General features: G+C 32.2%; 1 protein-coding gene across 1 annotated transcript in view; it reads left to right on the forward strand.

Moving 5' to 3' along the window:
- Positions 1-12,287, forward strand: part of LOC100370723 (cGMP-dependent 3',5'-cyclic phosphodiesterase-like) — an 87,896-nt gene that overhangs the window by 37,598 nt on the left and 38,011 nt on the right. The window contains exon 5 of the mRNA XM_085498062.1: positions 8,910-9,019. Within this exon, the coding sequence (XP_085354188.1) occupies positions 8,910-9,019 (110 nt within the window). The remainder of the gene's footprint in view (positions 1-8,909; positions 9,020-12,287) is intronic.

Below are 12,287 nucleotides of genomic sequence, written 5' to 3' on the forward strand. Positions count from 1 at the left end.
CCCTCAGAAGCAAGAAGTATTAGCATGCTCAGCAACCAACATTACCAGTGAAAGACTGTTGAAGATCAATGATAATAATTGGCAAAAAATGATTCATCTGTTTTTAATAAAAAAAAAGCTGTTCGTTCTATTATGCCAAAGTAAGGAAAAAAACAAAATGATGTGAACCTAATAAAATGCAAATATAATTTAAAGCCTATTGGAATTAGTAATTGGTTTCAGCACTGAAATAACTACAACATTTACCGCTTTTGCTGGATGTGGATGAGACAGGCACTTATATAATGCACCATTATTTATGTTCCTTCATGTTGGATCTTATAAGTAGTTCTATCCATTTTTTTCAAACTAGATATGCAAATGAATATTAAGCAAAATTTTCGCACGTTTTTGGAGTACATGAATTGTATGGGTCTTAATTGCATAGTGGTGTAGCTGGTAGTGTTCTCATTCCATAGATTCAATATAAATGCTTTGTCTGCCCTGACCATTATAAATTAAATTGATTTCACTTCCAGTTTTAAGTCATTCATCAAGTTAAAAACTCATTAAAATACATGACAGGGATTTCTGGTATTGTCATTGCTTGTCAGTTTAAATCTTTGATCCAATTCAGACAGTGCATTAATGTCTATTATATAGTGTGATAAGAATTCTTATTTGTATTAGATGTGTAGTTGTCAGTTGCTTTGCCAAATTATTTCACAAATAATTCAAATTCTCAAACTGTAGTCAGGTAGGTCACGCTGAGATGTGAAATCAAGTGATATATTCCAAACTGGACCGCATTTGTGTGTGCTTCTAGTAAAGGCATGCTAGCTAATCTATGCTGTGTTAGTACTGATACCTTCGCAGTCTGACATCCCTGCATTGATATTAGAGTTTGAACTCTATACTGTGCATGATATAAAGCTGATTGGACTGATTAAGGATAACTGAGTTGCTAGGCTCTGATTTATCAGGATTTGTCATTCCCTCATGTTTTTTAATCCTTTTTCAAGCCTATTACATTTTCTTCTAAATTCTTACACTATTTATGGTTTGCAGAGAGCGGATATTGATTATGCTTAAATGCAGCTGTGCAGTCAATCTTGTGTAATCAGATTCACAAGAGTTAAATCAGTTCATACCTTTCATTCTCTAGGTTTAGTGAATATTTTGGTCATTTTTGGTAAAAAATGCTATTATCAATTTCTACTAGAAAACAGCTAGCAAAACTGTTTCTACCTTTTATATGTAAGCTCTGTGAGGTGAACCTCTGTAAGATTTGTTCATTTTATGATGATAACTTCCATTCTCTTATTTTAGTGAATTTTTTTTTCATTTTTTGTATTTTTCGAAGATAGCTGGCTTTGGTAGGCCGCAGTCAAACTTGTTCATTTTGTGATGATGACTATTATCTTATTTTAGAGAATATTTTTGTAGTTTTTGGAAAATAAAGCTATATTTGACTTCTTTAAAAAAAAACATCTGCTGTATTGCTTTGATATTTTATGTGAGGCGCCTTCGATCATGGAGGTAAAAAAAGATTTTACCTACATGCTTAGATCAGGGAGCTGTAAGCCATTACAGCCCCCTGCTTAGATCGACTCAGGTTGACTTGAGGTATTGATCATTTCCTGCATGCATAATAAATGAGATATCCTTATTGAAATACCAATAATTGCCATAATCATTAATTTTAAGTTCCATACATAAAGCTAGAAAATCAAAATCTCAATACACACGAACAGTGAAACTTTATACAAATTTAGTTTGGATAGGTTTGTAATTTTTAAAACAAAATTGAAACATTATTGGCTCTTTTAAACGCTCGCTGTCTTTACTTGAGTTTCCAACTTTTGTGAATCAAGGGGAAGGCTTAGAATAGTTGCACTGCAGATGTGCTTCAGAGTGTTTGATTCTACACTCAGCAAGTTTTTAGTTAGAAGTGTGCATTCAGAGATTTGTGGCCATGCTCATAATATATATACCTTCAATAAGAAAGGGGCTTATTTGACGGAAACGTTTGATAAGCTCCATAGTCAAACAAGACAAGAGCACTTTGCACAAGTTTCTATAGTGTTGAAGAACTGCATTAAAAATAGTTGATTGATGGCCGTTATCTCACCTTTTTATGATCTTGCTGGAGCCTGACAATTATTTTGCTTGGTAGGTATATTTTTTATAGCCATGCCATGCCTTTATTTCACAGGACTTGCAATTTAGCAGAGCAGCTCCATATTTTAATATTATGTGAAGCCAACTTATATACTGTGCGTGATATAGAGCTTTCAACACACAGCTCTGCATTTGTAATTGCTGTAGTGAGAGGGGTACAATGTAATATATTTGTGTAAGCCATCAATGTTGTTGTAAGTTTATCTAGACAGTTCATACAGTGAAGTAAATAATTCAGAAGATTTTACTAAAGTTTAGAAATTTAATCAAATATCATTCTAAAAAAGATGATCTAAGCAACTCTTTTGTAGTCCACTGTCTGACATGTGTTCAGTTGCAGACAGAACATACATTTCTCTGGACATTGTCAGCTGACATGAACATGTATGACATTTACAGATCTTACGTATTTTCTTCGTTTCTATATAGCTTCACACTTTGTCCCAGGTGGCAAACCTCAAAGTGTTCATCTAGTTCTGATTCAAAACATTTTCTGCTTTAGACTTTCTTCAATGAGTGCATATACCATAACGGCAACCACTCAAGAATGTCATGTAACATTCCATACTCATTTACGTCAGCAATGTGTGAAGTCAGTTACCTAATACCCCCCATGTCTTACAGTTACAATTCAATTCTGAAACATATGCCGTCATAATGCCTTATTTTTGTTAGGTATGTTTGGGCTTGATCTATTACATGTACACATGATTGTGTGCATACATACTGTGCTGGAATAATTTCCTATGCAGTATGGAAGCACTATCTCCTATATTATTTCCTGTTTTCCAAAAATATACTGTATAAATGTAAAGCGGCTAGTGTTAAACTTATGTTTCTGTATAGCACTTGTATTTGTGGTTGAAAATAAATATGTCACAACAAGTGTAACCATCAGGCACATGTAGTTGAGTACCATTAAAATAGATTGTGGTTTTCTGTTGAGCATGAATTGAAGATAAAAAACTCGGTATGTACATCCCCTATGTACATATAATTTGTTTTTTATATGATGTGTAGCATAGTGTTAATTAATGTGTCAGTCTAAGAACAGGGAGATCAGACATAGAGCTGCCTAGTTACCTTGGCTCACGACATTACTAGTTTTGAAGAATTCTGCATTTCTTGGAAAAGACCTAAAGCTATTAGCTTTGTGCCTGTCATCTGTTGACTTAAAAATCACAGGACCAGATTAACATGAGATAGCTACGACAATCTCACTATATAAGTACAGAATTTATTACTGCTTGAACTTGAACACAGAGGCATCAATTGAGACAATTAACTAATACTCATATTTATTAAGAAAGTTAGTTATAAATTGTGTGACAATGTTCATTGGATTTTTATGTAAAAACCATGGAGCTACTGTCCCATGGCACCATGAAATAGCAATCTTAAGTTACAGTGACGTATTTTTAGAAACTTGTCCTAATATTTAACAGTTCCAAAGAACACAATGTTAAAACCTAGATTTTTAAATAATTTAGGACAACAAGAAATACCCCATCATTTTACAATATATAATTTGTTCAACCTTTGTAACCAGCCTATAATTTGAAATATGTGAAGTAGAATGGTGAAATTTGAATTCTCTGAACTAAACAATGGTATTGACAAATTAATCTCTGAAGCATCTTTTCTTAATAAAAAAGAATAATAATAGATGAATAAAAATACATATTGATGAAGTTCTGATTGTACACTGGCAATATTTCTGAATACTGTACACACATTAGTTATTCACTGGTTTTTAATTTCACTATTTTTGCTGATAAAATAAAATTTGCTAAATTAAGGTATAATGCTCTACTAAGTTTTTTACATGTGCACATTTGTTAGCGCATTATTCGTTTTAGTATTACCAGTAGTAAACAGTGTACAAACTTTTTAGGTTCATTTTAGCAGCGGTTTCCATAGACCACATTGAAAACATTTTCTTGATAAATTACTCACTAAAAAATATTGTAATTTTTTAAATAATTCTAGACATTTAAAAGTACCTTGTAAGACACTATTTATCTTTTTTTCATCAAATGTCACCGAGCAAAATTTTTATATATATCTGTTCCATAAAATACCCCAAAACAGACAAAACATGCTGTTTTTATTCCATTTTGTACATTGATTTTCTCTGAATTGAGTACAGTGGCCCTGTATTTTTATTCCATTTATTTCAGCCTGAGCCTCATGATATGAAATATAAAATATGTAAAAATGAAATATTTTTACTTTTGTTTAGCTTTCTACTTTAACTCTACATGGACATGTGAAATAACAATTTAATAACTCGTTATTTCCCTGTCAAGTTCATAAACTTAAGACTAAATGAAATTGCTCAAAACATCAAAATAGTTTCACTATTAATCTGTGCATTTTATTGACCTAAATTATTTTGTTCACTTTTGTAGCGGCAAATGTCCTTGTACAAAAATCTGACAGCGAGATGCATTTATTTAAGTCTTTTCCTGTAGCTGCATGTATAAGTACAGCCTTAAACTTTTGTTCCTGACTTACAGTAAATCATTGTTATAGCCCTCTCCTTAAAACAGACGGGGGAACATTTTTAAAAAAAATAAAAAAAAATCATATTTTGCATAGCAATAGACTAATACATCATACATCAAGTGATTGATTGAATGATTGATGATGACTGTTGTTTCTATGGAAATGATGATTTTGTGATTTCTCCAAGAGTATTTAGTCATATACATGTGTGTATTGATATCTGTCCCCATTTTATTTTTCCAATTTTCAAAAGTCTTTTAAGAGCTAGAATACTGAGTCAATAGTATCTTGAATATCATCCATACAAGGGAACTTACAGCTAAAAATTTTATTGACCAGAAACTTCTATTTTTAAGGATGCCATATATCTGATTATATCTCTTAATTCCCACTGGCAGAAATAAAACTGTATGTGTTATCCTGCATTTCCCTTAGTAGAGACAAGTAATACTATTTCCAACAGATGACAAAAATGGTTTCTCTGCTTGCTATAGAATTATAATCATGCAGCGCACTCATTGATATTCACAGCATTCCTCACGGCTAGTTTTCCCAAGTGTAGCTTTTTATGTGCAGAAAATCTTATTTGTGATGATGGTTAGGCGAGGGAAGGGAAGGGAGGGAGTCTTATGAATGCCTCCTTTAATAATGTCTACCTGGTGAACATTTCCATCAGTCAAATGGAGTGTACAGAGCTCTCCATCTCCTTCGTGGCATTATAATATTTTCAATTGAATTTTTTGTATGCATTCATGCATGCAATCTTGAAGTGTTACCTTCGTCATCAGTTGTGTTTACTGCAAGATCACGTTTCGGTACCATTGGATATTCTAAATTAGAGCTTATAGTGATTTACCAATAATTCACCAAAATATAAAATTTAATAGTGTAATGTTGACTATTTCTAGTTAAATGTCAATTTAATATATGATGTTTCATTTAAATACTTTAATTGATTTGATTAGTTAATTCAATTGCACATACCATCAGAATTGCATAATGTACAAGATGATATTAAATGATGTCAATGTCACAATTTTATTTTTCAAATGTATTCATTTTAACAAGTACTTTGTCTGCCTGTATGCATATTGAATATTAATAACTGCATGTATATTTCTCCTCTGAAGTAATAGATTTGGTTTACCACAATTTTGCATGTTAATTAACTAATTAGCATAATGATTCTGGATTTCCATGTGACTATTGCTGTACTATTGCTTGCATTAATGAACTAACCAAGTTGATTAGTTTTCATACAAATCTTTCTCACCATGCATTGATTCACCAGGATCCATTACACGCTTTTACCTAGATGACAAAATTGCTCAAATGAAATAAAATGTGAATAGACATATTCTTTTGATATACAGTATATATATATATATATATATATATATAGTCAAAAATCTATTCATTTACAAAAAAATGAAAATACCCTGTGTCTCTATACAGATGATTTTTTCTGTTGAAATACTGTACTTGCAGTTTGTATGCTGAAACCACAAACATTATTAAAAAGTAATAAGAATAGATTTGATATGTTATTATCGTAACCTTTACAGCAATGTTATCTTTCAGTTGATTGTGATTGGATTTAGTTAATACGCATTACAGGCTATTATTAAAAAAACAGTCATACAACCTGCCCATTAAATTATCATCATTAATAAAAATCCAGATTATATTTAATTATCTGCATCCTGTGATTTCTAATTAAAAAACACACCCACCCCTCCCTTCCCCTCCCCTTCCCAACATACTGTTATACCTTATAACTCCACACAATATTTATGTGGAAGGAAGAAAAAACAAATTTGCTCTGAATTATCAGACATTGAGAAATGTTTTGTCGCCACTGAGTCTGAGAAAATGCAGACCCAATGCCTCTTGGTATTTTAAAAAATTCAATAAGTATGCATGAATTTGTTGAATGTGGATATGCATCTGTACAAATCAATAGTCTATACTTATAGCTACATAGATAATATAATAATCTTGGGTTGTAATAAATACATGCATACACATGAAATAATTGAGGGGTGGATGTTCTGACTTAATAATAATTAAAATGTAAAACATGATTTATTTAAAAAAAGAAAACTTTTAGTATTTGAAAAGCATGATTGCTATAGCATATAGTGCATGTATATCACGGCTTGATCATCAGTATTCTGAAGGAACTCAATCCTTATATGCACATACAGTATTATTGAAAACTAGTCAATACATTGAGTTAAATCTATTAAGAAAAGAAGCTAAGTGGCCTTGTGTGGATCAATGGCAAAATCTTATAGTTGTATAACAAATTCACTCAATTTAAAGTTCTGAAGACTTTTTTTGTCAATCTGTAAGTGTTGGGTTCTTGAAAATAAGTGTTATACCCACCTTAATATGCCCAGTGTCAATAATAATGAAATGAGATTTTGAAATGTGCATGTATGCAGCTTTTGAGTAAAAATGTTTGTTCTGCCCTATATAATCACAATGAAAAGTCTTGATATGAGAAATGGGTCAACTGAAAGTGTTATTAAATAACAGGATGTTTTTCTATTTGCTTTACCACATGCCATTATTGAAACACACTTAACTGTACAGTAAGCACCTGTGGTTGTGGTTGACGTTTTGTGATCTATTGGGAGACACCTTTGTCAACTGTACTTTCTGCTAAATACATACTGCAACTAAAGTGTTGTCCTGCCGTTAGCTATTATGCCATGGTTGTTACACATACATCAATCACGACTGGTCTCTGTTCAATATTAAAGTGCTCTAAGTTGTTTAAGTAATTATCAATTAATAAATAAATTCAAATTTGGAATGTTTTATTTATCAATCGGTTTCAGTTAGATAATTGTGGGTGTTGCATGCTGAAATAAAAAATGTTCAAATTTGTAATCAGAGCTATATACTCACATTAACCCTGGTCCTTGTAGTGTACCGGTATTGGTAAATTCATTCATCATATTCATGAAATATAGTGGAACTATTGAAGCTGTGCCCCTTGGGAAGAACTTCATCACCTCAATTACTTCTTTGGAGTTGGATGTTTAATTATGCATATATCTTATTCCACATGTCCATTGAGAGCATGTTATACATGATTGTTTTGTGACCTTAGTATTTGAATGTATATACATGTATCTAATTCTAGAATGACTGCTGGGACGTCAATAGTACTCAGTTTACTATGGTCATCAGGGCTTCCTTGGGGTGGAACATTTTGTGACCTTATTATTTATGCACATATCTGTTATCTGACTTTAGATTGTCTGTTGGACGTCATTCTTTGTTTCGTAATGACATTGTTAATTTTATAAAATATCTCTTTTTGGATTTTGGGCTCAATTCCTGTAGGAATTACTATTATTATTACTGCCATTATTTATCAAGAAGATGAAGCCACTTTTCTGAGCAAGACTTTTACTGGCGTAGTCAATTGTTTTTACTTGATGTGCTGAAAGGCAGGCCTCTCGCTAGACTAAAAGTTATAACTATGACTGATACTAGTTGCACTTCAAACAAAACAAACAGATAATTTTGATTCTTGCACAAGAAGAACTTTCATTGTCTCAAAGAAAAAATAAATTAACTATCAGTAAAACTGTTGCCCAGATAGTTCAACTGGCTTTGTGATGTCAGTATTATGTCCAAACCTACATTATATTAAAACTGAATGCCTTTGAAGACAATGTATTTGAATTACAAAGGTTTTACCATTTGTCAAACAAGTCTGGTTTTAATGAATTGTGTCACAAGAAATGGACCTTATGAGTCCAGCACATGTACACATAACTTTATTTTGTTAAGATAATGCTTACAAGAACATTTACCCCGGTATGTTATCTAAATAACTTTCTCAGTGGCAAGGTCCTAATAGTTTAACTGTATTTTCACATTTAGTTTAGTTTTTGTGTGTATGTCCTGGTAATGAGTTGACAAGTACACTGGTGTTATGTATATGTATGTTTCTGTACGCGAAACATCCAACAAACAAATGGTCCAGGAATAAAATTTATCATACATCGTAAAAATTTACAGAAACTAGAGTTCACTTCAGAAATGTGTCAGTAGTACTTATTCGGCTTTTAGCTGAATCTTTGTGCAAGTAACATAACAAAGTCAATGGCAGTAGGGGCATATAACATTTAGTATAAAATCATCTATCTTACCATACCTCTTCTACACATTGTTTTTGTATTTATAATCTAAAAATCACTGATTGTTTGTTTCTAATACAGATCTGTAGCTGATGGTAAGAAGAGAATATCTTGCAATGGGCTAACACAGCAAGATTCATTAAGTGGTCTTTTACCAAGTGGAGTTCAACCTCTGTCTTCAAACAAAACAGGTAAGAAACTAGCACTTGATAGCTCTATTAATTATGCATCCACATAGGTTTCCTGAATTCTGATAGCCTTCAATAATGTGAAACTATTAATTAACAGTGCTTAGAAATCTTATATTGTATTGTATTGTTGAAGGTATCTTAATAAAATCAAAATCAGAATGAGGTGCTCAGTGTGTGAATCAATCAGAATGATTATGGAATGATCAACTTGAACTTCCATGGCCAATTCTGATAAAGTGTCTTAGAGTGAAATAATGCGTAGAGAATCTCTGCCTTTTTTGAAAGACAAGTCGATCGTGCTTTTGATGGAATATAAATGATTTTCAGTTTTAGTCAGTGAAAAAAACTAAACTAAATTAGAAACTGTCAGTCAAAATATATCTAGGCATTCTAACATCCACTATAAATTGAAGGAGAATTGGTACCGTTAATTCAACCCCTAACTTACAAATAATTTGATTATAATTATAATAGCAAGTCAATTTACAGTGAAATATTGCAATGATTTTATATTTAAAGAAAGTGTTGCACACTTTAATTGTCAGTACACTCACATACTGTGTGGGTGAGAGGTCATCTACGTGGGGAGCTAACGACAGACATACTGACGCTGTGGAAAATTATATTCATTCCATGCAGTTCATTGAAAAAGAGCTTATCTGTGCAATTAGTGCCTGTGTGTTTTGTGAATAATTTGTTTAACTATAGCTGCTCTCTGTTTGTTGTAGGAATGTACACATTCCTTCATACAGTATACACATCTGTGCCAACAAAGAGCGCTAGTCAGCCTGATTCATCATAATGATTATACCTAAAATCTTTATTCATTTTTTTTCACTGATACCGCATTTACATTTGTTTTTTTCTAGTATTTATCTGAGAGTATTTAAGTATTCAATGTGAACAAAAAGTAATATTATTATGTCCACTAATGAATGTGAAAATTAATATTAATTTAAACAATAATTGCATCTTCCCAGATTGGCCAGGTTGAGTAAAATCATTATTATATATCGTATGCATGCAATTTCAATGTGAATTTGGTGTGGTTTTCAGTAATATACATTATTATACATCCGTCAATCTAACACCATAAGTTACCGGGTGCCGTAATTTTGCGGTATTGGACTGGGTATTTTCATCCTACCCTATTAGGAAACGCGAATTCCAAATATGGAAAGAATACGTGCGTTGGCCGATATTCCCGCTGTACTGTCTTACTTTGCAGTGTACTTGTATTAATCTCATAGTATTTATTCAATGAATATTATGTCAGTCGTGCTTTCCTTCAGCTTCATCATCAGGATATTTTTTTTTGATTTAAACACTCTTGTGCTTTTTTTAGGATATCCATAATTGTAAATAGTCACCTTATGTTTATACTAAATACTGGTAGTGTGGCACACCTAATGGTGTGAACCCCCTCCTTCTCTCCGAAAAACAAACAAAACAATGCTACTTCTGCAAATCATATCGAAGAAAAAAAAAATTAAATGATCTGTTGGTAAATTTATTTTGTGCCGCACATTTCTCTATAATGCAATTTCTTGACAGTTTCTATAGAGGGCGCTTGTTCATGACAATTTCTACAGTAAGATAGTATAATCTGTATTGCATTACTGATCTAATCTGACACTGAGTGACAACGATACAAATAACCATCAAGGAAGACATTTTTAAAGTATTAGTATTTCAGCTCCTATCACTGATAATCAGTTTTAAACCTACATTCATATCTTTTTAAGATTTGGCACATTTGAAATGATAAGATTTGCTTTTGATTCCAGACACTGCACTGTTAGCTAAGAGAGAGATTTGTAGGAACACTGACAAGGATACATCGTAGTTTTAGACTGCCAAGAAACCACGTAGAGCTTGTAATTGCATTATATCATCAGCACTGATCCATGGACACCCCAACAGCATGCATCACCAGACTTACATATTTATATAATTACTACACCAGGCTGTCTAGAACTGCATGCATGATTAATGTTTTATAAGAGAAAGCAACCACTTTAGCAATAATAGATCTGCTTTCAAAATATTTAAAAACCCTCTCCAAATTAATAAATGTGTACAACGACAAGGTGCACCGATATTAAATGTCAGTGATTGCTACGTCATTTGATAATTTATCAGTTATGTGATTATTGCCACCCCATTACTGTGCTACTGACTACCTAAATGGCATGGTAGCAAATTGAAACACAGATGGGTTATTTTGTTCAATGACTTCATGAATTCCTTACTGGTAACTGAATTTTTACAAATAAAAAATTGTTTCAAACTTTTGTCCCTTTCTTGTTTTGATAGTTGTTCCATGATTGGGATGGAAGTTTAATTTTATATAAATGTACCGTAATCGTGTGCAGGGTTTTCCATAGTGACAGTAAAATGTGCACCCGCCTACCTACAAGAAATAATGGTAGACCTTATAATTTGTTTACATTTTGTTATAGTACATGTACTAGTATATGCCATAGAGCCTAATGATACATGGAGTGAACATTAAATGTGTGGCATCATTGGTTGCAGTGAATGCACATAAATAAACATATAAGCAAATCAAATCAAATCAAATCAACAGTAATATTCTTCCATTCAGCATTGGCATCACATGCTATATATAAACAAATAAACATGACATAAAGAATAGATGTGGTAATTAGTATTATTAGGCATCTGACACCTAAAACAATGGAATTTACTCATTCCTAAAACGCTGCATGAAAGTGATTGAAAGTGTTATGGACCCATTCGAATGTCTCGCTTATTTGGTTATTATACATTACGTTTACGTCACATTTGAACACTTTCCAATATTTACTTCAGACGTAGATGTGTTATCAGCAATTGATGGAAATAGAATCCTGTCACTAAATGCAAACTATCACACAAAAATGTATTAATAAGGTTATCATGAGTTAAGCTCCTCTACATGTCAGTCGTTACAACCACTGTATTTTGTAGTATTCTCATCATAACCTCATGTGTTTTCACTTTAGGGCTGAAAATCCAAATAAATCATCAGTACTATTTTTTTATTTTTGATTGCTATCACTGTATTACTACTATGAAACTCCATTTTCCATCGTCTATTTCAAAGATTCATATCTTACCACAAATTGTACATTGTAAAAATAAAAATTGTTACCATTCCATAGTTCAAACTCATACAATTCTTGAGTATTCTGTCAATATCAGTACCAAAATAAAGTAATAATCAGGGGTCTGTTGGTGCAAGGATTTGTGGGTAATACAGCAA

This window comes from Saccoglossus kowalevskii, chromosome 4 (genome assembly GCF_978046115.1).
Source record: "Saccoglossus kowalevskii chromosome 4, keSacKowa6.1, whole genome shotgun sequence".
NCBI lineage: Eukaryota > Metazoa > Hemichordata > Enteropneusta > Harrimaniidae > Saccoglossus > Saccoglossus kowalevskii.